Here is a 25,929-nt window from a genome sequence, read left to right as displayed (position 1 = left end):
GGAATATTTGGATTCTAACTGTTTGGTTGGGCAGAATTAGAATTTAATTTTCATTCTTGCTGAAATGGCATTCCCCTTTTGAAGGAATGGCCATTCTCTATCCCTTCCTTGGGAATGAAATCCCATTAATGCTGATTCCCATTTCTATTCCTGTCTTAATCAAACAGACTATGGGAATGGACCATTTTAATTCCGATTTCGAAGGGTTTTGATTCCAATTCCGATTGCAAATTAAACGGACCCTAAATGTTTTACAACTCGTATCATTTTTTAGGTCATTGGTTGTCGTCTATATTTTTTTTTGAATGATTTTGGTTGTTTTAGGCAGTGTTTGGAATTAATGTTGTTTCTTGAGAGGCGTTTTAGTAGAAAATAATGTAGTATAAGCATGTTATTTTTTAGAAAACATTTTTTTCAGGTTTTTTATTTGTTATAATTGCTGTTATTGTCATATAAGTGTTTCTCAGTACCATGTCAGCATACTGTTGCTAAAAAAAATGAAAAAACGGTGGAAAGAGTGTCTATAAGTGTTTCTCAGTACCATGTCAACATCAGACGTTGCCTATAAAAATAAATTTCAGAAGTGGAGCTGATGTGACACTGTTTTTTAGTATCAAATTCCTTGTTTGTGAAGGAGTTTCACCATTTGATCTACTTAGTAGGCCAAGGGTTAAATCAAAGTTCAAAATATTGAGATGCATCTGTGTGTATTTTACACAACATGCATCGTTTTTTCAGTTGTTTTAAATGATGAATTATAACCTTTCATCTCATTTCTATTTTTTTTTATTTTTGTAATTCATTTATGACCTGTCATTTCGAATAACAATTAACAAGGGGGTTAGAGAAAAAGAAAAAGTAAAAGAAGGAGTTTGGTTTGATTGAAACTCTATATACAAAGTGTATCAATACTTTAAATAGTTTGTATATAGACTTTCATATACACTTTCATAGTTTGTATATACACTTTCATAGTTTATATAACATATATATCATCAACAATTTTACTAATAATATATCAAATAATGTTTGAGCTTCCAAATTAGTAATAGCTCATCTCTATATATTAAATTGTCGTTGAATCAATGAGTTTGATAGATCATTGATAATTTATTTATAATTCTTTCTTGAAATGAAAAACATTTAAACCGTATAAAAACATTATTTGTGTTTTTTTTTATAATTTTCTATAAGTAATTGGAACAGCCTATAAAAATTGTCAAAAAGTTCAGAAAAGTCAGCATTTTTATCTATGCCAATGGTAATGGAACTGTGGTGCCATCATATATAGGCCTATGACCATTGGTATGAATTGTATTGTTTTTTGTCACGTTCCATGTATCCACACCTTTGAATACCGATACAATATGCCCCATATCATGTGTATTTTATTACCAAAAAAAAATCATGTGTATTTTGTCAATATTTTAAACTTTGCCTTAGTAAAATGTTTATTATCCTTTTTCGGTTTTTTTTATATTTTTTGTCACTTTCATAAATGACCAAAATAATACTTATTTTTATTTAATATAATGAATATATAATATTAAAAAATGCTTAATTTTCTACAATTTTTATAGGTCCAGTTATGATAATAGACAATGATACCACAAATCAACTAGTATCATAAAAGTTGTAACCAATTAGGTGGTATATATCAAAACTCACAGTAGGGTTTTGATTGGTCTCCGACAACATAGATTTTTCCTTTTCTATATTTTCTCTATAACTTCATTTATATAATGAAGATAGTATATATTTTTTGATATATTTAAAAAATACAACTAAGAGGCTAAAAGGCTAGAAAGGTGAGCTTTTGCATATTTTTTTGTTTGGCAAATCTTTTTTGAAAGATCTTCTAGCAGACTGATTGGCAAAAAAGATGATGTGAGTATTTACATTAAGATCTTAGCAATCTGAACACCATTTGGTTAAGGTGCATCTTCCCATGTGTTTTTCCACATGAAAAAGGTGGAAAAGTTCCACTTGAAGCTTCACGAAAATAGTCCAAAATAGGTTTTGTGTGTCTTTTTTGAATGACATCTTTTGAGGATTAAATATTTTCCCAATCAATCGAAAAAAGATGAAAATATGAACTATGGGACTTCTAAATAACAAACAATCCACAGGGAAACCGAGCCAAATATACGCAAATCTAACATATCATATCATAAAAAGAATAGCTCGAAACAAAAGAATTATGACCACAATTTTGATGGCCCACCACCCATACTTATCCTTTTATCACCTGCTCTGAGTTACTAAAACTTGTCTATTCATTCTTCGACATTATTATGACTTCACAGAAATACCACTACCATCAACCAACCATGTTGTCTCGCTTGATTAGTATATTTGCAGATGGTTTTAGAGTTTTATAACATTAATTAATTCATGGAAGTCATGATAACATTCTAGAATCTCATGGTTTTTGAGGGATAAAGGTAGAGTGGAAGAATTTGATCAATTATGATAGATAGCTTACTTGTTTTAGAACTTTAGAGCATTATATTAATACATGAAGGTGTATTTTTGACTTTTAAGGTCAAGTTCATACCTCGTGTAGAAAGGAATTATTAACCTCGTTGGTAGCTAACCTCGTGAAGAAATTAAAGGTCAAGTTGTATTTATAGCTTGACATAATGGCATGGTCTCAATGCATGCGTTTAGACTCAAAATTTAAGAGTGACCGTCTGGTATTTTGTTCTACCACGATATTATTGATTCATATATTCAAAAGATAGCATGTTTGTGAAAAGGATATTATCATTATGATTTTTTTCATATTTTTCTTAAATTCATCATAAAATCTCCATATATTCCATTTTCATTAAGTTTTATTGTCCAAAACTCACCTTGCCATTAGATTTCCATTAGATCACTGTTAAGTGATCGTTAATAAAAATTGTTCACATAAAGGTTTAAGTATTTTACATGACCAAACTACCCTTAAATGATTAATCAATCAACCTTATTAAATATTTGTATGACAAAATTATCCCTAACTGTTATGGGTTTAATTGGTGTGAGCCCAAGCTCGAGTTAAGGGTAGCTTTGTCACAAAAAATATTCAATAAGCTTGATTGGTGGCCATTCATGGGTAGTATGGTCATGTAAATACTCAAATGCTTATGTGGGTAATTTCTATTAATGATCATTAATGATGATCTAACATAAATCTTAACAAAGGGTAGGGGCCTTGAAAAGTTATGATAAGTTTAATAGAAATGGAAAAACAGTCATGGCGAGTTTTAGATAATATCCTCGTCGAGGTGTAGGATTCTATCCTTGCGATGCAGGCCTCTCCGTCTTCTGCTAAGTTGGTGTAGTATATTGCATCCTGTAAATGTGATTTTGACCTCTTGATGAATGACATCTTCATTGCTGGGATTCACACGATTCTACCATTGTGCTGAATAGAATGTGGTATGTTGTGCAACTTAGAAAAACCTGGAATTCTTGATTTGTGAAGTTTGGAGTAGAGGTGTCAATTGAATTGGATTTGGTTCAACCCGGTCCAGTCCAATGTGAATCCACTTATAAATGGTCTGGGCACAATCCAGTCCAAATCCAATACAAATCCAATCTATTAAAATGTAAATGAGTTGGATTGGATCCAATCCAAACCAAATGAAATATAAAAAATTATATAAAAAAATAGAATATATAAAGAATTACAAGGATATATTAAAATGAAGAAAATATGAAAATTATAAAAAAAATACCCTTTTGGCATTGAAAAAACACTTTTGTAGAAGTGCTTTGATAAAAGTACTTTCATAAAAGTGCTTTTGTAAAAGCACTTTTATGAAAGTACTTCGCAAAAGTTCTTTCATAAAAGTACTTTCGTAGAAGTGCTTTTATAGAAGTACTTTCGTATAAGTGCTTTTGTAGAAGTGCTTTTATAAAAGTATTTTTATAAAAGTGCTTTTGTAAAAATGCTTTCATAAAAGTACTTCATATAAGTACTTTTATAAAAGTATTCTTATAAAATGCTTTTGTAAACTTGCTTTTATAAAAGTACTTCCATAAAATACTTCCGTAAAAGTGCTTTTATAAAAGTACTTCCATAAAAGCGCTTTCGTGTAAAAGTACTGTTATAAAAGTGCTTTCGTAAAAGTGCTTTCATAAAAGTGCTTTTATAAAAGTGTTTTTATAAAAGTGCTTTTGTAAAAGTGTTTTTATAAAAATATTTTTGTAAAAGTGTTTTTATAAAAATATTTTTGTAAAAGTGCTTTTGTAGAAATATTTTCATAAAATTACTTTTATAAAAGTGTTTTTGCAAAAGTGTTTTCGTAAAAGTGCTTTCGTAAAAGTACATTCATAAAAGTGACCGGTTTCAAATTGGATCAGAGTTTGGTCTCATGATCGGATTATTGGAAATTTGGTTTAGGTCCAATTCAGACCAATAAAAATATGAACCAATTTATTTTGGATTGACCCAATCTAATAATTATAATGGAGCGTCCAAATCTGATTTAATAAGGTTTGGATTGGATTGAATCCAATACAAAAGTGGTCAATTAACACCCCTAAATTGGAGCAATTTGGAGAGGAAGGTTAATTGAACCCTTGGTAGCTAGGATATTCCCATTGAAGTCCATCACTTCCATGGGTAAAGGCACACCTATCAATTGCAGTGTCTGGATTGAAATCAAGTTTACAGAGCTGCCTTGGTAACTCATATCCTCCCACCTTACGTACAACAGCTGGTTGTGGGCAGCATCTAGTTGTAGCATGCCATTTATTGAAAATTGGTGTTGCATGTTTTGGTGCTTGGGATGTGTGCTGGATCCCTGAATATCTCCACTAGCACTTTAATTGTTTACTACCTTACTGCCTTGTTCGCCCCGTTCTTCATGAAGTAGTCATTCAATTCATTTCTTTGTAGGAATCTCATAAAGAGTGTCGGGGGTGGCCGAGGGGGAGTTCACTATCCCTTCCACATTAATGCTTCCTCCTAGTGGTTGGAGAGGGGATTGATGTCTTATTTTGTGGGTTGTCTTTTCAAGAAGTAATCCATTTTAAATTTATTTGTGAAGGCTCCTGGTTGACTAAAACATTCCATGAAGTCATGGACGGATGGTATTTTAGTGGAATTCATGTTGGGAAATTGGGGTCATTAAAACTTAGAGGAGAGACTCTGAGGCGTGTCTGAAGACATTGTCTTTAGAATGTTGTTTGCCCTCACTCAGTTCAATTGAGTTTGCTATTGAGTTATAGACAAATCCGTTCCTAAGATACAATAGAGTCTTGGGCGAGAATTTGCAATCAACAAAGTTGAAGAGTCTCCGAAGAAACCTTCTGTGAGACTGTAGCAGATCAGACTGAGAGAGACGAGTGATTTCGAAAACTTGTGTGTGCAATTGCTTGATTTGTGCTCCTTAAATAATCTAAGAAGAGTCATGAAACAGAGGAACGTGTTGGTTCAAAAAAGGCTCATTGAAATTGTGTCTGTTAAAATGTAGTTAACAGTTGACATTTAACTTTGAATAGTGCCTCTTGATCATATTCGATTGAATCATGGCTGTTGAAACTTCAACGGTTAGCCTCGCACCAAAAGTGTGCCTCTAAAGCTCCTCATTGCGCCGCACACATGCGCACACACATGTGCGCATGCATTGCACGGTAACAAACCTCCATACTCTCCTCTTTATTTATAAGGAGTATAAACAAGCTACTATTTAAAAATTCAAAACAAACCTTGTAATTTTCCAATATGAGACAAGTTAAAAACTGATTTTAGTAAGAGAAAAAATTATTTTCCAAGATAAGAGAAAAACTGATTTTTCATATAATTAATCAATCAAACTTCAATTAAATTTAATCTCTAATGAGATTAAAATCCAATAACTCATACCACTACTTGCCATGCCTACATCTCTCTGGGTCAATATGATGTGGGGGTGGTGTGGTCTTATGACTCGATCTTCTATCAATTTGTTCATAACTAAAATTACTTCATTTTTGTTACATTCAAAAGGCGGTGGTGGCCCATCATCTCTTTTTCTGGGGGCGAAACCACACCCGGTGTCTGTTATGCTTCAAGGAAGGTGTCTATTGTAGTGGTTGACCTTCAGCGCACTTCTAGAGTTGTGAAAAGCTTGGTATCTCATGATTTTCTATGCCAATCCTGTAGGTTGGCCTCATTCTTGGCACACAGTGTTCCATGAGTTCTTTCTCAGTCATTCGTTCATTCAGTACGGTGTGTCTTGCTTTCTAGAACCACATTACATAGTTCAGTAGTCCCTCTCTGGTTCTTTGCTCAATGTTGTATAGATATGTGGTCATGCACTTTTCTATGGTAAATCATTTTATGACAAATTTCTCCATCGATCGATTCATCCCATGAGTTGATGCTCTTGGGTTTCTTGAGAAGTGGTTAGAGTGGGGTTTTTAAGGAGGAGGTTTGGGTTTGGATTTGGTTTCAATCAGTGATGCTTTGGACATACTCGTGAAGCTTAGCCTAGTTGGCCAATGGTTCAGATGGTTCAACAATTCAATGTCAGACCTGCACAGGTCCTTGTTATCATTGTGAGCTGAATATTTGGTTTATGGCGTATTTATTCTATCGAATGTCTTAAGTGTGATGCATGTTTATATAAGCAAATATTCAGATGCAACAAGGATAATTTTGTTAATTCTCTTTTATTGTTTTTTTTGTAATGAAAATACTTGTGTAATTATGAATATTAAATAAAGATTATTATGGATATTTTGTATAAATTTCTAAAAATATCCATCAAACAAATTCAGGTGAGAGCAATTTTTTTTTTCGAAGTAGCAACGGTAACCGTCCGATTTTTGAATTAAAAAGCAAACCTTTTAGACACGGTCTAATAAAACCGTTGCTAAACATGTCATTAGTAGTAGACAATATGAACACGTTTAGCAACGGTGTTTTATTTAAAACCGTTGCTATTTCTAACAATTCATACACATTTAGCCACGGACAGGCCCATTGCTATCTTAACTTTTAGCAACGGTACATAATACAACCGTTGCTATTGCCATCTATTTATACACATTTAGCCATGGACAAACCCGTTGCTATCTCAATATGTAGCAATGGTACATTATAAAACCGTTGCAACAAGTGTTGCGATTGGCAATGACTAAAACCGTGGTTAGATGTATACTTTTAACAGGATGTACACTATCCGTTGCTATAACTTTTAGCCACGGCAATATCCCTTACGGATAGCAACGGTGTTTTATTGATTTTAGCAACGATTTTATCCATTGCTAAAACTGATTTTTCTTGTAGTGAGTGTTGGGAAGGTGGAGGGTGGTTCTTCGGTGCACAGGGGTCAATGGGGCACTAGTCTAGTATGCTGGGTTTGGGAGGTTGGTTGTAGCACCTTGTGGGGCTGGTGCTGATCCATTGTGCCCTTGGGGGGATCTGGGTAGAGAACTAGGTTGAGGCTAGAATGTACAGTCCAGAAACATTCTAGCCTCCTTATATAATTTAAATTGACAACGTGTGCGCTATCCTCATTAACTTAGACGCAGGAATTTGATTGGGGATATTTTGCAAGAAAAATAATTTGAGGCTAGGCCTCAGATACCAAGTATCTACCATTTCTGGATACTTGTAATCAAGTCCAAAAATGTTACCATTTCTTACTAGCCTTAGAAAAATAATCAAGTCGTCTACCATTTCTCCATACTTTGTAATAAGTCCATAATAATCAAGAAAAATATCCTATAAAATACCAATATATATATATAAAGGCTAAATGATCTGCAATAGCCAATAGTTGGGTTAAATGATCTACAACAGCCAAGCAGATGGGCTAGCTAAACAAAGAGCAAATTGGACAAGCTACCTCACCAAGCAAAGTTCTTCTGATCAACCCTCAGAGTAACCAATGTAACTGACATTTCTACCCAGCAACTAACCACCCATAACAAAATTAATACAATCAATGCAACTAACCACAAAGAGGCTTCAACTCTCAGAGTAATGGGGTCACCTCATACCCTGTTCTATTGTCCCTTCCAACCACATTTCTTACCAGTAACAAATATAATGATTTAGCTGTAAATTTTCCATCAAAACATTCATTGGGCATGCTATTCTTAACTTTGGATACTTCCTTTTATGTAAAGCAATTCATTCCTCAACTTCTCAATCCAGCAAGAGACATCTATATTTTGGACAGAACACTACTTGATCATGTCTTTTCTCAAAAAATTAACTTTTACCTCTTTAGAACTTACTCCATACACTAGAACATAAATAACATAATATCATAAGCTGCATATACTAAATGATACTTTGAAGATTAGGTGGGTTGGTGTTAGAACATAAATAACATAAAAGTAAGCTAAAGTTCTTGACAAATTATGGGTTGGTGTTAGATACCAACTGGGGCCACTATAAAAGTTGTTAGACAAATTTACTCCTTACTAGGGGTTGGAAGGACTTAATTTGGCTCTAAATGAATTGAATTTGATAATCTATATAGATAGTTGTGATCATTAAAGTGATATGTTGTGAAGAACTTAAAAAAAAAATGACATGAGTTCTTGGAATGCCCATATATGTATAAACAGTACAAAAATCCAAAGCTAATAATAAGTTATTCTACCTTAATTTGCATTGCAATATATGAACATAGCTAGTTACCATTCCTCTTTTTCTAGAAGAAAATCACTTTTCCCAAAAATCATTATGATAATAAAATTTACTACCTGAAGGGTATGTTCAGCCCATATCACCATTTAAAACAATGAACAAAAATAGACTTTTGTTTCTCAACTATTAATCACTTAAATAAGGAGACAGACATTGTTTATATGTTCATAAATATTCTACCAAAATACCTTCCTTAAATCAAATTTGAATCTAACAAATCTCAATGCATTTTAATTAATATTAATTGAAAAGTATCGCTTTTATCAATGCATTATGTTACTCTAAAAGTATAGTTTCATATATTTTTCCCTGCCAAATTCCCAACAAATAATAATATTGACAAACACAATACTCAAACATCATTTTCCAATACAAGGAATAGTAATTTAATCATATAAAAATATTGCATCACATACCTGTAAAGCTATAATTGACGTACTAGCCTAAGCCAATATTCCTGAATTAAATTTCTTGTTCGATTGGTGAGATTGAGAGCAAGGGAGAGAGAAAGAGTAAGAAAAATCAAAATAAAAAAGGAATAGACAAAGAGATTAAGAGGTATATGGAGAGAGAAACTAAGAGAGAACGAGAGAGATTGATGGAGAGAGACTCAGAGAGAATGGTAGAGATTGAGGGAGAAAAAGGGATTAATCAAGAGAGAGAATAAGGAATAAGGAAAGATTGATTGAGAGAGATTGAGGGAGAATGGGAGATTGACGGATAAACAAAACGAGAGAGATTGATGGACAGAGGGACTACAAGACACCAGGAGAGTGAATGGTTGAGATGAGAGAGAACAAAAATATAAAAACTAAACACCCTTTGTTTACTTTCAAACCATATAATTGAGCAGAGAGAGGCATTTGTGAGAGTGGGAGGGAGATCAAGAGAGGAGGGAGTGTGAGAGAAACCAAAAATCCTTTTTGTTTCTTTTCAAATCACCCAACGTTAAGGGAAATTTGGGTATAGGCATTTTGCTGTGTCCAACATGGATTAAGAGTCCCATGTTGGGAATAGCCATATAAGCCTCCAATGACATGGCAGTCGTTTTTATAATTTGAAATGTAGAACAGATTGTCAAAGTTTTGTAGATTTTTGAACCAACTTGCGGCCTAATTTTAAATGTAGAGCCAATTCTATCTATGATTTCCGTAAAAAAGGGTAAACAACTTAAACATACCCTAAGTTTTCATAAAATGACTTAAACATACCTTGAGTTTTTCAAATAAACTTAAATATACCTTGTGGGTTAACCCCACTGAACTTAAGCATACCTTCTATTATTAAAATGTTAATAATTCTTAACATTGAAAGTGGCCTATTTAATTTTTGAAAAACCATGTTTTACCATTTATGCCCTATTTAAAAAAGATCCCCTACTCTCTTAAAGTTTCTTCCAAACCAATAACAGTAGGTAGTGTTGATGGAGAAGAGGAAGGAAAAGATATCGGACTGAAAGAAGTAAGGCCTAGAAGCAGGTTGTATCTCAAGTCCCATCAAAGATGAAAAAACAATGTAAGACCCTCATGAAACAGATTACTTGTTTCAGTCTTTAGAAAGCAAGTCTGTTTCAATTGTTAGATGCCTGGGTGAAGGTAATGAAACAAAAAAGAATCCATTAGCTTACACTACTTCTCAAACAAATAAGTATGTGTTGAACATCCCCTACTATTTGAGGTGATCTCCCCTATGTTGTGATATGAAAACCTTGGTATTTATTCAACAAGGTATCTAACACGAAGTTGGTCATAGCAATGTCATAATACAAATGATAACACACACCATTTGGCCTTTGGTCAAATGTTCGTATACATGGACATTGGGCAACATTATTTCAAGTCTCTACAAAGATCAATCTCTGGCAATGGTTTTCAACAATAGGAAGCCCTTGAAGCATTTAAGAACTATAGTAAAGAAGGTGAGATTCTTGCTAAATAACAATGAAAATTGATTTATTTTGGACTCTGAGGATGGTAGACTGGGTTTACACGTTGTAACCGATGGACATCAATTCTAAGGATGATAGCTCTACGAGGGGATTTGAAGGACTCCAAGGAGCAATAAGCTAAGCCTTTGAAGAAGACGTAGATGGTAGATTTTGCAATATGGTGTCTCAAACTATAAGATGAGGGGCAAAGTTGTCTTTTTTGTTCAACCCATTAAAGATAGGGAAAATTCCTAATTAGTGTTTTGTACTTTGTGCCTAGTGCCATTTTGGTCCCCAAGCTTTAAAATGCAATAATTCAGTATTCGAATTTTCAAAACGTGACAATCCAATACCTGTCATTAATCAACAGTTAACATGGCATTAAGTGATATTTGAAATTGACACAAATGCCCTTTAAGTGTCATTTAATTTTCTTTAACAACCATCTAAACGTTGACAAAAAATTAACAGTTCCAAATCCTTGCTTCTTCAATTCAAGAAAGTTGGGGTTACGTTTGAGTGAGCATTCTGGTGATCCCAACTTTCTTGAATAGAAGAGATAAGGATTTGAGACTATTAATTTTTTTTGTTAATATTTGGATAGTTGATAAAGAAAATTAGATGACACTCATAGGGCATTTGTGTCTTTTTAAAATGTCAATTAATGGTTGATTAACAACTAATTAACGACAGGTATTGGATTGTCACATTTTGAAAGTTCGGGTACTGAATTGTTGCATTTTAAAATTTGATGACCAAAGTGACACTAGATCCAAAGTACAAGGTATTAATAGAACATTTTCCCTTAAAAATAACAGTTTAAGTCTAATTGCAAAACTAAGGGTATATTTAAGTCATTTTTATGAAAAGTTGGGGTATGTTTAAGTCTTTTATCAAAAAAGGGTAAACTATAAAAATTTCTCTTGAAATTTCTGACAATCATAAAACCTCCCCTATAATTTCAGTTTAGCAAAAACCTCCCCGCTATTTTAAAAATTTGACGAAAATCTCCCTTCCATCAATAATCATGACGAAAAACATTAAACTGGTGATCAAATCTTTTCAAATACCTATTTTACCTTTTCATGCATTAATGATTTTCTTAATCCTACTGAGACTGACTATCATTTCTGTTTTTTTTCTTTGTTGATTTCTTCTTCCTCTTTATACATATTCAACAGTTGACTGAATTAAGAAAAGGAACTTTATACTCATACAGATCCACTGGATTGCATGCCAAATTGCCAAACCAACGTTTCCGATGAGAAATTCAGTCCCTCGATCTAAACTAGTCTTGATCAGCAGTGAAGTTCCTATGCTACAACTCGGCCTTCTTGAAACTCTCTCTCTCCACTGAGGAACCCAATGGCGATAGCTCGAAGAAAGACAGAATAGAGATCAGGAAACGAAGAGGGAAAAAATGAATACTAGAAGGCTTACTGTTCATTATCTTCAATGAATGAAGAAGACTTGAACAGAGGACGCTGCCCCGCCGCCGTATCATACCTGAATAGAGAACGCCCCCAGAGATGACATAGTTGTCGTCCCCTTCCACTTTGTTCTCTTTCTTCCTCCCCCCTTGTCTTCTATTTTCTTTTTATTTGACTCCTCCCCTGTCTTCTACTACTATTATCGATCTAACACCTCTGAGCAGGGGATTCAACTTCAGTGTCTGCTTCCTTTCCTTTCCTTATCTCTTCTGCTTCCTCATTCCCGCAAAGCAGACGACTAATCATAATTGTGAAACCGCCATCAACCCAGAACTTGGTTGTCATCCCCATCGTTGAGTTTTGGTATAGCGAAATGGCATGTTGTAAAATTACATGAACAGGGGAATTGATAGTTAGTCTCAATAGGACCAGGAAGTTGGAATGGAGGAATGGTTGTAGTGGTGGAGACCAAAGAAGAAGAAGAAGAAGGAGAGAGAAAGATGGAAGAAAGTCGCTAGGTTCACCTAATTGTTGTTAAATCTTGGGGGGTAATTTGAAATAGGCCTTAAATTTATTACAAGTTTTTAAAATAAAAGTGGTAAGATTAGATTTTAAAAATGGAATGATAGAATGAGAGCCTAAAAATGGAATCTCTCAGGGACCAAATTCTCGCCGGTAAATGATAGTTTCCGATGAAGAACAGTCACCGGAAAACGAAAGGAATATTCTGAGAAGTGGAATATTCCAAGCAATAGCTTCGTTAAAACAGTTGGGTTTGCGTTCTTCTACTCTGTCAAAAATAATAGAAAATGTAAGATGTTGTTTGAGTTACAGAATGATTGGATGACGTCTAGGGGTAATTTCGTAATTATACACGTTTTCGTCGTGATCATTGACGGAAGGGAAGGATTTGTCAAATATTTTAAAAATAGCGGAGAGATTTTCGCTAAAATAAAATTATAGGGAAGATTTTTATGATTGTCAGAAAGTTCAGGGGAGATTTTTTGTAATTTACCCAAAAAAATTGTATAGGCCCTATAGCAATCGTCCTCTCGAGTTCAAAAGCGAGCGAGCGAGCGAGCGAGGGAGAGAAAAAAACCTCCATGGAAGAGGTAAAAGCTGCATCAGCGACGACTCACATGCCGAAACCTCAATCTTCAAACACGGCACAGAACCAGAACCTCCCTCCCCAAGTGCCTCCTGCTCAGAACAAGAAGAGAAAGTTAGATCATGTCGATATTCGTAAAACTTCGTATTTCAAGATCCGGGCCATTGTCAAAGACCTTCGCCCCTCTTTCATTGAGGTAGTAACTTCTTCATGTTCTTGTTCTTTCTCTTGTTATTTATTGGGGATTCCTTCTGTGTAGTTTCTTTATGGTCTCAACATGCGAGGGGGTTTTATCGCATAGTTTCCTCATGGGTCCTTAGGAAGGATACATTTTGAATTTGTTCGATTTTAGTTATGCTTTTTTCTACGTCTGCATCACCTATATTTGTTCGGTACTTCCTCATCGGATAGCTTTCCTTTTAATTTTTTTTCTCTAAAAAGTTTGTGTTTTCGGGAGAACCGACAACTTTAAGTTCAAGGTATGCTTTGCTGATATGCGACAGAACACCATAGATTAATCTTTCTCACTGGAGAACTGGGTAAAAGTGATATTATTTGGTTTATTGGGCGGTCGATTGCTTTAAGTTCAATGCTTGCTTCAGTGGTATGTGATAGAGCATCAAGGATCAAACTTTTTTTTTCTCACTATCTAGTATCTACTGCAAAATAAGAGATACCGCATGAAATAATAGTATAACACATTAACACACGCAAAGTTCCTAATGGGAAAGAGAAGTGATACTCGGGACATGTTTCTGTAACATGCAGTATAGTTGATCCTTTTGCCAAAAGTTCTTAGGAAAGGGCAACTGACACTAACCGTCATAGTGGGTCTATTTCTTGGAAAACCAGGAGCATCTTTGTTAAGTTGAACATAAAAGCAATGCAGCACTAGAAGGAAATATAACCAATGTGGAAGCATACTAGACGTAGTTGAATTTGGGGTATTTGACGCTTGGGCCTTGGGTATCATCTTTGTTTGGTTCAAATGGGCATTTTAGCTCCAAATCAAAACAGAACTTTTGTTCCATTTTTTATTTTGCAAGTTGTTGGAACTTGGAAGTATTGCTCATAGGTCATAGTGAGATGCTATCTGAACATTGTTGAAATTATGCATAATCTAGCATTTGCTATGGTCCTTCTGATGTAGAGGGATTTAAATCAGATATAAAAAACGAGGGTATGTAATAAACAACATTACAAGGATACTCCTCGTTTTTTCTTGCTTTATTGTTGTTCTTGGTATTATTTATTCTAGTTGCTTTTGAAACTTGTCCATGTCTAGCACCATGTCATGCCATGGTTACACATCTGCAAATAAATAAATAAATAAATAAATCCAACACCCTAGCTTTCTGAATTCACTGCATTAGATAACTTGTATCCATGTTAGATAGAGATATTTGTGGCTGCTGTTGCATAGATGATGCAAAGGTGGAAAAAGAGAGACAATGGAAGAAAGAATGTAGTTTCTCCAAATTATTAGACCAATGACAATTTGTAATTATTGGGTTATTTAATTTGGGTCTACTTGAGTCTTTTAATAGTTAGATTTAAATTTATTCAAAATAGGTTCAATGATTTTTAGAAGTTGAAAAGTTGTGGTTGTAATCATGCCACTTTTGTTTCAGATTATTATTTTTAGAGGTTAAAACATGTTTATTTTGTATGATTTTGGTGTCATTAGATGTGCTATTAAGCTATCTATCAAACAAACCAACAGCTTGTAATTTTGACATATTTTGAGAAAGTTGTGGTCCTATTAAAAAGGTTCAAAATATCGATATGCCTCTGTGTATCGGCAGAGGCATATCAGTACTTAGATACACACGGAAACATATTTTTTTTTTTAGTTTTTTTTTCAAAATTTGTTTTTTTGGGGAGTTAAATATAGGTATTTTTTTTATTCAAAAAGAGGGGGGTTTTTTGGGGAGTTAAATATAGGTATTTTTTTTATTCAAAAAGAGGGGGGTCCCAAAACACCTGTAAACAGGCGTATCGGGACCCAAAAGATACAATATGATACACCATCTTTGAGGTTTATTTTGGAGTTGTCTTTGTTTTTTTGGTGGAATTAGTAATACGTTATTAGAGTTATTTTTGGAGATGAGGTCCATATATGAGTGGTTCCTAATTCCTATGGTTTATATATACGTATACCTCAGTTCTAACTTCTAATGCAATTTTTTATCTTGGTCAGTTTCCTAGTTGGGATTGGTCAGTAAAGGGAGACCCAAGCCCTTGCATTGAGTCTATAAATAGTCATTGTAACTGAAAATTTGAAGAATTGATTTATGAATAAAAGTTTGTTTTAGTGAATTCTCATTATGGCTTACACGCACACACAATTTTTCTCTTCATAATTCTAAAGTGTCTCATTGCTGGAATCTAATTTCTTGCTCATTTTTTGATGGATTGCAAGCTATCTACTTGCTTCTCTATAACTATTCTTTGTTATTACTCATCCAAGTTACCTTTTCTCATCCTAGCTCATCCTAGTAAGCCCATCATTAGATTTGAAAGTTGTAGAACCTCTTATCTGTTTGCCATTAATAGGGAATTACTACCCTGTAGCCATTCTAAGTGAAGACTGAAAATACCATTCTTAAATTCACTCATAACCCGTAGGATGTTAACTTTACAATTACACAGCAATATTATTAGCCATGGGCTATCTTTTTCCTTTTTTCATTTCCTTTGAGGATGTGGGGTGGAGTAGCTAAAGTTTTCTGAATTATGGAGTTATGAAGCACAATTCTGTAAACTGATTCATCTTATGGGCATAATTTGACTTTGTTGAGCAATTGGTGAATTTTTCACGTGTTGTTAGAGAATGTGATATAATATGTGCATGTAGAGACAATATATCCTAGTAGTTATAACTCTATTTTGTTAAGAGGCGATCTCTTGTGGTTTTGATGATTTGTGCTATAAAAGATGGTAGTTGCATGTTTAGTTGATTTATGTAGAATTGTTGAACATGGTCCAGATCTTATTTGTTTGTTTATTACTTGATGAGCATTGAACAATAATCATTAGGATTCAGCAAGTTGATATGCCATATTTAGGTCACTTGAGTATCTGATGTATCTGATGTATCTTGTAGCCTGTGAAGCCTTGGCTCTTGAGTTTGGGGGGCCTGCTCTAGTAAAGTTGTTGTATAATTAATCTGCAGTTTGAATAAAATTACTTTACCTTTTTCTTCAAAAATTAAAAAAAAAAGGATTTTGGAAGAATTGAGCCAGCATGTCTTTCTGTTTGGATATCAGCTGATTTAGGTGTAACATTGTTGGAAGGTAATCTATGCTCTTAATGTGGCATCATAGAAGTAGATGTCAAGATAAGATATTGAAGCATTTCCTTCCCTAGTTGTCTCCAAAGGTTAAAAGAATATGCAGATTGACACTTGTTTCACTGCACTGTTTTTGGTCTGTTGGTGTGTGGTAGTGGAGACCTGATCAATGCTTGAATTTTGGTGCTGAATGAGGAGGGCTAATGGATGCTAATTGGTTTTTGGGTGCACTGACCAAATTCTTGAATTGAAGTGACATATTGCCGTTTGCTTTCTTCTATGGTTGTCAATCATAATAGCCGACTTGCTCACTTTTTACATTAATCCCCTTTTTCTCATGGGTTTCATGCATTGTTTTGGATCTTTTTTCATTTACAGGAGAGTACTCTCTTTGCATTTGTTCATGCGAAATGACTAGTCATCTTTATATTCTATAATTAGTTCATACTTCAAGAAACTCAACTATATGGGCCTTTTTTTATCACATTAGTCATGTTATACACAACTATGCCTTGTAATATCTTCTTTCTCATGTTGATTTATTCACTTTTGCATCAGCTTGGAAGGTCTTAGCCTGTAAAGAACCTAAATGTTCTTTGTTCTCTTGAAGGTTCTTCGGACTCCTGACTTCAGAAATTGCAAGGCAGCTTATGAAATTCGAAAACGTAAGCTTTTCAGTATCAGTTCTAGGTTTTTACTCTTATTTGAATAAGTTATGTAATTGTGTTCTAAAACTTACATGATTTTCTTCAGTTCTCATATTCCACAACGGACTGTTATCTTTTATTTATTTATTTATTTGGTAGGGATTAATTGAATGAAGCCATTCTGTGCTATATTATTTTTGCCATTGATCCCAGTCTTAAATATTTAGGAATTGCACAAATTCAGGCATGAATTGACTGAGCTAAAGCCTGCAACCTGGAAGTCATTAGAGTTGTAATGGGTTTTCATCTCCTTTTTTTAACTGGTTATGTATTACTAAATGACTGAAATGCAGAGCAAAAGTGCACAGGCATCAACAGGGAAAATATTTAGGATTTGGGAGTAGGGGTTGCCATGAGCCAAGCTGTTCACGAGCTGTTCGAGCCTAATATATGGGCTCGTTTGCTAATCGAGCTGAGCTCGAACTTAATACAGCTCGGCTCGTGAGGCTTGCGAGCCTAGTTGAGTATATGTACATAGGGTATCACCTCGGCTCGGCTACTAAAGGAAACCACAGCTCGGCACCTCGGCTACTGAGGGAGACCTCAGTTCGGCGCCTTGGCAGCTAAGGGAGACCTCGGCTTGGCACCTTGGCAACTAAGGGAGACCTTGGCTCGGCACCTTGGTTGATAGGGAGACCTCGGCTCGACATCTCGGTTGATAGGGAGACCTCGGCTCGACATCTCGGTTGATAGGGAGACCTCGGCTCGACATCTCGGTTGATAGGGAGACCTCGGCTCGGCACCTCATTAGCTGAAGGAGACCTCGGCTTGGCACCTTGGCAACTGAGGGAGATGTTGGCTGCTAGGGAGACCTGCAATCAGAGGCAGCCGAGCTCGAACTTCCGAGCTTTTGACTCGAGCCGAGCTCGAGCTCAAGTCACTAGTTCGAACCAAGCTCAAGCCTGATAATTTATGACTGAGCCAAGCTCGAATAGCCAGATACACACTCCTGAATTATTCATGAACAATGTCCATTTTATACACTATAATAATCTCAGTAGAAAAAATATGGTTGTGAATTTAATTTTATATAGTATTGTAGCTAACCAAAAAATAACAAATGACATAATTTAAGAGAAGGATTTAATGGGTTGGTTTTGCTTTTTTTTTATGGTGAGAGAGAAGTATATAGGTATTCAATTTAGAATAAGAGATTGTTGGTTGTTTATAGAGAAATAGGGAGAGTAATGGTTTTGCTTTTTTTTATGGTGAGAGAGAAGTATACTTCTGTACCTCCTAAAATAAATAATTGGTCCAATATATGAACCCCATGCAATCTCATGAAATTAAGGGCCACTTGGAAGAGACTGGAGACGGGGAGAGTAATGGTTTTACTGTCAAAGTCTAAATCCGATTCAGTTCTCATATAAATTACAATCTTAAATTGCAGCTTTTTTTCTGATCCATTTTTGCAGAGTGTGAATCTGTGCATGCATAGAGAGGGCAAGAGTCGGAATCCTTGAGCATGGTTTGGAGCACTAAAGGTACTCCTGACTCCTGAATCTGCCTGACCAAGCACTACAAAATTTGGCTTAGCGCAAGTCTTTGTCTCTGCTCTCAAACCTTCTAGGCTACCTATAATTTCTAAAGTAAAGCTTAAGAATTTGCTATCAATGTGGTTTTGTCATAAATAATTCTAGTGCTTAGATGCTTTTCTTATTTATAATCATGACAACACTTCGTTACTTGCTTTATTTGGTTTTATTTTTTCTTCCTTTTTTTCTTTTTTGGGTGGGGGTTAGTTTCTCTAATTCAATTTATAATTAATTGAATCCTACTACTACTGCTACAGAGATGAAGCTCATGATGGATTTATATAAACAGTTAAAGATGGAAACATTCTTTATTGGGAAGTGTAAGAATCAACCAGGTCACCCTTTACTAGGTGAAAACAGGCAGGAACAAAAACCCATGGAGAGGCCCCAAGAAGAGAAGCAGGCAGAAGAACACTCTCTTCCAGAAAAATTACCTAAAGAGAAGCCACTTTCTGGAGGGAACAACTCTGAGAGCAGAGGGGACAGTCAGATCCAAGGGACATATATTGTTGGTGGATCAGTTTTTGGCTGGAATTTTATACTATATCCAAGCGGTAAACCAGTCTATTATGGGGCAACAAAGGAGTCGCGAAGAGCTGCAAAGTAGGTTCTTTATTTTTCTATATGCTATCCCAATTTGACTTAGCTAAGTGATTAGAGCAATGGAATTTTGAAAATGAATAATACTACCTTTATTTTTCCATGTTGATCCTTCAGATTAATCAATTTAATCTGAAGGATCTGCACATATTGCTGAAGGGGACACTCACAAATCAAATTTTGCGTTTTACTGTAAACTTTCATACCAAAATCAATAGATTTACTTCGCAATTCAGTAAAGATGCTGTCTGAATGAATTTTGTGTGGTTATTTTGAATTCTGTTTCACACATTCCACATAACGGTTGAACCTGAAACAGGGCCAAAAATCAAGCTGAACAATAGGGGTGCTCATCAAAAACCGAATTGAACCAATGAAACTGAACCAAAAAAAAGCCGGTTAACTGAGCCACTGAACTAGTTGATTCAGTTCAGTTTTGGTTTGAGATTTATGCCCACTGTTAATTGGAGAACTGCTTAGTGAACATGAATCTCTGTACTAGGGTAGGGTTTCATGAGGCTGGGCCAGGCCAAAACATCGAGTTTGTTGTTGTAAGTCGGAATCCTTGTGTAGGATAGGGCTATAATTGGATCGAATTCAGTAAAGCCCAAATTCGATCTAATTATTGAAAACTTGCATGGATTTGAAAACCTTGGATTCGGATTCGAACCGTAATGGGCTCGGGTCGAATTTGGATTTAATTTGACTCTGCTTTAATTTTTTAATTAAAAAATTAAAATTAATTATTTTTTAGTTTTTATACCTAATAAATTATCTAAATATAATATACTGAATTTATTTAATTTTAATTATGTCTGATCAAGGTGCAGATTTTCAAGTATTATTCTTTACAGGCCTAGTGAAAAAGCATCCAGCATCCAGCATCCATGTTCCAACTTATCTTAGGGCTTTCTTTCATAATTTTTTTATTCTTCTCTCACCACCAGTTGTTTTAATTCTGGAATGGCTGATTTTATTTAGGCTACGGCGTTGCAGGCCTTAACCATTAAGAACCACAATTCGATCCCTCTATGATATGGCTTCTGCTGGGCCACATGAAATTTGTCTCCTTAGCAATGGTCCTGTTCTTAGCTTTAGTGGAAGAGGAAAACCTCTGGTGCTTCTTTTAGAACATGGACGGTGGACCACTGGACCTGGATTCATCTGTTGTTTGTACTTTTCTTATTTTCTTGTGGTCGGTGGCCCACATTCATGTCCTTGCCAACTGACTGGAAAATGGAAAATGCTATTCCTTTTCAGTTTGGTGTTAGTATTACATGGTACCCATTATGCAAATGCTCATTCAAAGTGTTATATTCTGTTATATTTTTGTCTTTTTTTGTACTTTCCTTATTTTTCTTTAATTTTGTTTTATTTTCTTAATTTTCCTTTTTATTGTACTTTTTTGTATTTCTTATTTTCTTCTTTTTCTTCATTTTTTTGCTATATTTTATTAATTTTCTACAAATGGTCTCATAAAATGATACAAAAATACTTTGGGGTTTTAAATAACTTTCCCACATGGGGGAAAGTTGCTAATACTTGAATGAGACAGAAATGCCCCTTTTAATATTGAATTGTTACGGCTAAAATGGACATTTCCTTATTTACCTGGGAAATAAAGAACATGGGTAAATGCACTTACCTGGTTAAATCTTTCCTCAGAAACACTTACCCGGGTAAATGCATTTACCCGAATAAATAACTTACTGAAAAGCAAATGGGGCCTAAGAGTTAGGGTGGTCCTCTGTGATAAATGAAAGTTCAGGTCTTTTTTTTTTAATTTTTTGATAGAAATAGTTCAGGTCTACTCATTAGCAATGGAAAATCCCATTAGGAAAACCTTTGGGTCTTAATCGTCTTGATTCCCAGTCCATAAGCTCAGTTTGGAAAGAGTACAAATACAAATATGTACAGTGTAAATACATACAAAATATAAGATTTTGTACTCTACATATTTGTATTTGTACTCCTTCCAACAGTTGCAGTAGGAGAATTGCAACCCGATTACTTGAGGAGACCTTAACTTAACAGGACTCTATTTGAGTTGGGCAAATCTTGTCCATTGACATCCATCTTCAAGTTGATGCCTCATTGACCCTTATCCCGCTCCATCCATTTCGATTTGCCTGAGGTGCAACCTTAGTGCTACCAAGTCTATAAACCTATCATATTGAAGACAAATTTCAGTATCTTTAAACCATGGCCTACTTCTAATAAGGACCTAACACACAAGCATCAGCAGAGACCTTTCTTCCTTTTAAGTTGATAGGAGAAACATTTGATGGCTCTAGTAAAAGAGCATTGATAGTACTCGTAAGAAGTGATATATTATTCATGTAGCCGACTATAAGGCTTGGATGATGATGATTTCATGGCCTTGGTACCACTAAAATATATGGTAGAAAAGGCCAATTACTACCAAAGAAAAAAAATGAAAGGATTAATTACTTAAATATATCCCTTGGTGTTTAATATACCCTATGATTTCCAAAAAACAAGCAATGTAAATCCTCTAGAGTGGCCCCACTGGCACATATAGGCCCTCCATTTGTGGAATTGGGATATATTCCTCACCGAGCGCACCTCACACGGACCCCACAGCCCCATCCCATCGTGTCTTGGGAACATCTCCCCATGAATTACAACACAAATGACGGGAGATGTTCCCAATACACGATGAGATGGGGCTGTGAGGTCTGTGTGAGGCGTGCGCTCTATGAGGAGAAGATCTGGATTCCCATTTGTAAAATGCTTTGGGCCATGACTAATATCCAATTTTGTCCCTACACAAGTAGGCAATAGGAAGAAGGCATGACAGGGTTAAGGATCTCTTAGCTCTCTGGCTTCATCTTCATTGGCAAAACTTAACCATAGTTATTGATTAAAACTCCATCTCTTGAAAAAGAAATTAGAAGTTTAGAACCAGACGAGAAACTTGAAGGCGCCAACTGGCTGGTTGGTAAGGTCTCCTTCTAGTTGTAGCGGAGACCTGGGAAATGGGAACTCGCCTGCACCTAGGTTGGGGGATGGGCTACCCCCCGTTGTGTAGCCCTTGGAGCTCAAAAAAAAAAAACTTAACATTAGTTAGTAGTCAGTTGATTCACCAAGTCATTGTTGGCTTCCCATGGTGGAGAGTGAAATGAGGTGGGAAAAAATCGAAAAGCAATGATCTGGTCAGTTTACAATCAAATAGAGGAAGGTTTACCCCAGTTGCTTGGCCATGGGTTGCAATGGAAAAGAGAAGAAAGAAAGAGGAGAGAGAGAGTGAAAAGCGGAGGATTTGCAATGATCATTCTAGTTCATTGATCATAGATGTTAGGGGTGAGTAAATGGGTAGGTTATATCCGGAACCAAATGGAACTAACCTCAAATCGGCCTTGAACCGGCCCTACCCAACTTGTTACAGAGGAGAGTTTGGTTCCAAATTCTTGGAACCAATCCCTACCCAGTTTGGTTCTAGGGTCTAGGGGTTTAACCTAACCGAACTGACTTGATGAACCGGCTTTGGAACTGAATTTACTTTGAATAAAACCCCAAAATATTTTCAAGGATGTGAAGATTTTAACTCAAGTACTCATGGTTACAAAAGCCATGGTCTCACTTGACCATTGAGTTAGTTAAGTGATTTGATCATTTGTTTTCATTTTAATATTTTAATGTGTATAATAAATAATGCGAAAAGGTAATATTTACAAAATTTAAATTATATTGACAGATTTTGAACCATATATTAATATATTATGATAATTTACATATTAAATTATGCAATTTAATCAATAAAGATAATATATGTTTCAAACTATATATTGTCATTATTGATAAACAAGTTTTTAAAGGACATGTTTTGATTATTTTAAGGGGGAGAGTAAAGAAAGAACAGGTTTCATGGGTAGACCCTAGAACTGCCAAGACCAGGATAAACCTTAGAACTAACCTTCACTAGGTAGATTCCAGTTCCAAAAAACTAGAACTAACCCTTATAGGGTAGGTTTTAGGTTCTATCATGGAACCGAACTAAACCGGCCCATGCTTACCGCGAGTATAGGTTGGGAAGGGAATGAAACTAGGGAGAGAGAAGTGGGAAGGAGAAGAGGAAAGGAGAGAGAAGGAGGGAGTAAGGGGTGACCACTAGGCTAGTTCAATGTTCCCTTATTTGATGGCAACAAAGAAGAAAAAGAGGGGAAACTGATTTGTCATGTTGCTGCTATTGGAGGGTGCTACAATCGTACCTTGGTTGGTCGGGCTGCCATGTCTCAGGGTTGCCTGACCTCCTCAAGCACGTCAACGAATCAACACATCACGCACTGGAGTTAATGGACGTACCTATAGGTGCAAACCTTGGGGCAAGAGAGGGGCACACAATGTTTCTACCTCGCCGATAAGCATCCCCACTGAGGAACATAGGATCACTTGAAGACCTCAGCAGGCGGTCTCCTCCCTCGAGCACCACAAGGGATGTGACCGAGTGCACCACGACACTCAGCTATTTAAAGGCATCTCCCTTCAAGGTATAGCTCTCTTCAACCTTTCGACACTCTAGCCTTCTCTTTGCTCTCTTGTTTCCCCAACCCTGCTCAGCCCATACCAGATCGCCCTCTACAACTCGGCCCAGCCGACCGTTTCACCTCTTATTGACTTGAGTGTCAGAGAGCCTTCCCAGAGACCTCATCCTCAGGACCTCTAACTATGCTTTGGTTGTAGGTTCTGCTCGGTGCATCAATTCATCATTCCACCTCAGCTAATCCTAGTTGGAAAGACTTCATCTATTGCAAGTCCACTTTGGTTTGGACAGCATCAGAGGGTCTATGTAAAAGGTGGACTAAGTGTCGACATAATGTGAGTTCCATTTATCTTTTATATATCTCTTAGATTTTGTTTTGAAATACACTTTTCTCTCTTTTCTTTATATTTTTATTCTTGGTTCCATCTCTTTCTCTCTCTCTCTTTCTCTCTCTTACTTCCAAAGCTATAAACTCTTAGCTCCTCACTCTTCCATTCATGTTGATGTTGATGCTCAGAATGGACTGAGGACAACACTGTAAATTTGCTTCCTGGATGAGCTAGCTGGTGGAAGGATCTGAGGGCTGCTGAGGCCGAGGTTCGAGGTGGTTGAGGTCGAGAACCCACGAGTTACCGAGGTCGGCCGAGGCCAGGTATCTACAAGGAAGGGAACATCAGAGGCCTCAGGTGCTAACCTAAGGTGGGGACTTCCACGGTCAAGTTAGTGAGGGCGTAGCAAAGAGGGCGGATGAGGTTCGAGTGATTCGGATGAGGTTGCCCGTAAGCTAAAGAGCTTGGAGTGATGAGTGAGTAGCCAGCCCCTTACCTTGGGGGAGTCATGCCCTATTTATACTTGAGGTCGCCTGGAGGTGGATGGGCGCAGACGGTTAGGATGCGATCCGACCCTAGGCACGTGGCCATCTAAGGTCGCCGCATGTGGTCGCACCATTGGTCCTGGAGGTCTTAGCTGATCTAGAGAGAGCAGTCTTTGGGCATGGAGGTGCTAGCCTCGATTTTTAGTTGCTGAGAATAGCCTAGCTTGAGAGCATGGAAACATCGGCTCCGGCTGAGGCCTTGTTGGAGGTAGCCTGGCCTATGAGCATGTAGACATCCTCGGCTTCAAGGGGCTTCCGTTAGCTGTTGCACTGATTCTGCCTCTTGAGAGGGTTGTGGAGAGCTGAAGAGCACAGAGGCATTTGCCTCAGTTTCAGAGAGCCCGGTACCATGTTCTGCAAGGGTACGCGGTGCGCGTGCTCCCCAGTCATGTGCTTCAGATGAGCTGATGAGTCCGTGCATAGGCCAGGCGATGACTTCTGGTCGGTCACCATTGTGTGAGGCACAAATGACGAGCAGGCATGTCGTGGCCACACGTGAGGTGACTTCCAGCGTTGGGTACTGTGTGCACATCTGACGAGTCTTGGCTTTGAAGGTTCGGACCATGCCTGAGGTGGGCATCGGGTTGTAACCATGCGCAAGATGGAGGTGGTGTTCCTTTGCATCCAATGCAGAGGGTTGGTCGTTCAAGTCAATTTGGTAGGGAGCCGAGCTGAGCCCCTAGTGGAAAAGGAAGCTTTGATAAGGGCTGGCCTCGGCTTCGCTCGCCTTGGTAGGAAGATTCCTACTATTGGCCCGACACGTTGGCTCACTTTCTCGTTGGTAAGCATTGATGAGCTTGTGCTTGCATAAGGATGTCGCTGAATGCCAGGGACTTGCTGCTCAAGAGGGCCAAGTTGCTGGAGAGAGTGTTGGGTGAGGGCACCTCGGCCAGGAGGGCGCCTGGGCCAGGTTGGCACCTCGGCCGGGAGGGCGAAGGTTGTATGCTGCGGCTGGTCGCTTGATCGAGATGAGAATGTATACGCTGAGGATTTGAGACGAGGTGAGAGAAACTTGCTTTAATACAAAAGTTTTGTTTACTTGGTCGAGCCTATGGGTACGCCCGAGGCTGAGCTCCTATGGTCGGCCCTGTGGGTATGCCCGAGGCTGAACTCTTGATGATGACGTTGATTATAACCACTGTTGTTGGGGTGAGGTGATGAGGTCGCTGTCGACGTACTGCTTCAGATATTCGCGATGGTTGAGGGACTCGATCTTGTCTTGGATCTCGTAACAGTCCTCGGTGTCATGGCCAATGCCGTGGTGATATGAGCAGTTTTTTCTTGGATCACCCCTCTTGGGGTTTCTCTTTC

At 36.8% G+C, this 25,929-nt stretch overlaps 1 protein-coding gene across 5 annotated transcripts; it reads left to right on the top strand.

Annotated features, from left to right (window-relative positions):
• The first annotated feature begins 12,932 nt into the window (after positions 1-12,932).
• On the top strand, positions 12,933-20,573 carry LOC104586398 (uncharacterized). Of its 5 annotated transcripts, none has more exons than XR_733450.3 (4): positions 12,933-13,302; positions 16,957-17,063; positions 18,521-18,589; positions 18,898-19,480. XR_733450.3 is itself a non-coding variant. In XM_088889373.1 (4 exons), exons 1-4 carry the CDS (start codon positions 13,102-13,104, stop codon positions 20,241-20,243), a joined length of 624 nt encoding a protein of 207 aa, XP_088745499.1. In that variant the 5' UTR covers positions 13,026-13,101; the 3' UTR covers positions 20,244-20,573. The 5 variants fall into 5 exon arrangements, 4 of the variants coding, with proteins under 4 accessions (XP_088745499.1, XP_088745500.1, XP_010241937.1 ...); XM_088889373.1 differs by lacking the exon at positions 18,521-18,589 and adding an exon at positions 20,222-20,573 and having other exon boundaries at positions 13,026-13,302; positions 17,009-17,063; positions 18,898-19,243; XM_088889374.1 differs by lacking the exon at positions 18,521-18,589 and adding an exon at positions 20,237-20,573 and having other exon boundaries at positions 13,027-13,302; positions 17,009-17,063; positions 18,898-19,243.
• The last annotated feature ends 5,356 nt before the right edge of the window (positions 20,574-25,929 follow it).

The sequence above is a fragment of the Nelumbo nucifera genome, chromosome 6 (genome assembly GCF_055504915.1).
Source record: "Nelumbo nucifera cultivar China Antique chromosome 6, China Antique-T2T, whole genome shotgun sequence".
Taxonomy (NCBI): domain Eukaryota; kingdom Viridiplantae; phylum Streptophyta; class Magnoliopsida; order Proteales; family Nelumbonaceae; genus Nelumbo; species Nelumbo nucifera.
This window is presented reverse-complemented; position numbering and strand designations above follow the sequence as displayed.

Coding starts and splice junctions, on each gene's coding strand:
- LOC104586398 (XM_088889373.1), top strand. CDS start 13,102: ATGGAAGAGGTAAAAGCTGCATCAGCGACGACTCACATGCCGAAACCT. Junction 17,064..18,897: donor AGCTTATGAAATTCGAAAAC/GTAAGCTTTTCA, acceptor CTACTGCTACAG/AGATGAAGCTCATGATGGAT. Junction 19,244..20,221: donor GAGTCGCGAAGAGCTGCAAA/GTAGGTTCTTTA, acceptor GATTTTATTTAG/GCTACGGCGTTGCAGGCCTT.